The 668-nt window shown below is 44.3% G+C and overlaps 1 protein-coding gene across 1 annotated transcript; it reads right to left on the bottom strand.

Moving 5' to 3' along the window:
- Window positions 1-304: 304 nt before the first annotated feature.
- Window positions 305-662, bottom strand: LOC106820517 (chaperone protein HtpG-like; the record flags this gene model as incomplete). Its single annotated transcript, XM_014825028.1, has 1 exon — window positions 305-662. A coding segment is annotated over one exon (358 nt), but the record flags the coding sequence as incomplete, so codon positions are not given.
- Between the last annotated feature and the right edge of the window lie 6 nt (window positions 663-668).

Genomic DNA, 668 nt, shown 5'->3' with positions numbered 1-668 from the left:
GCTGTTTATATTGAGTAAGTTATGTGGCTCCTAGCTGAACTAGGAGTGGAGAGTTCAATGACAGATGAAATTCACTAAAATACAGAGACTGCATAGTGGCATACATAAAAAAGCGCAGAGTTTTCACTCTGCGCTTTGGGTTTTTCACCGTGTGAAATGTTATGACATTTCAAGCATTAGTGAATTGAGCTTGTGAACAAATCCTGCTGGGTCTTCAAGCTGACCGCCTTCTGCTAATAGTGCTTGGTCAAATAGAATACTCGCCCAGTCTTTGAACTTGTATCATCCGTTTCTGCGGACATACGCGCCAATAGTGGGTGACTTGGGTTGATTTCAAGAACAGGCTTATTGGATGGCATGTCATGACCTGCTTGTTTTAGCATTTGCTGCATGTACAAGGCCATGTCGTGCTCACTCAAGATGAGACAAGAGGGCGATGAGGTGAGGCGATGTGATACGCGTACATCCTCAACTTTCTCCGCTAGCTCTTCTTTCAGTTGTTTGATGATAGATTGTGCTTCATCTTCAACTTTCTTTTGCTCTTCTTTATCTTCTTCGCTATCCAATTCGCCGAGGTCAAGATCGCCTTTGGCAACCGACTGTAATTTCTTGCCATCAAACTCGGGCAAGCTACCAATCATCCACTCGTCGACACGGTCAGACAGTAG

Source organism: Priapulus caudatus, unplaced genomic scaffold (assembly GCF_000485595.1).
Source record: "Priapulus caudatus unplaced genomic scaffold, Priapulus_caudatus-5.0.1 Scaffold17403, whole genome shotgun sequence".
Taxonomy (NCBI): Eukaryota; Metazoa; Priapulida; class Priapulimorpha; order Priapulimorphida; family Priapulidae; genus Priapulus; species Priapulus caudatus.
Note: the sequence above shows the minus strand (reverse complement) of the source record. Positions and strands in the feature narration are given on the sequence as shown.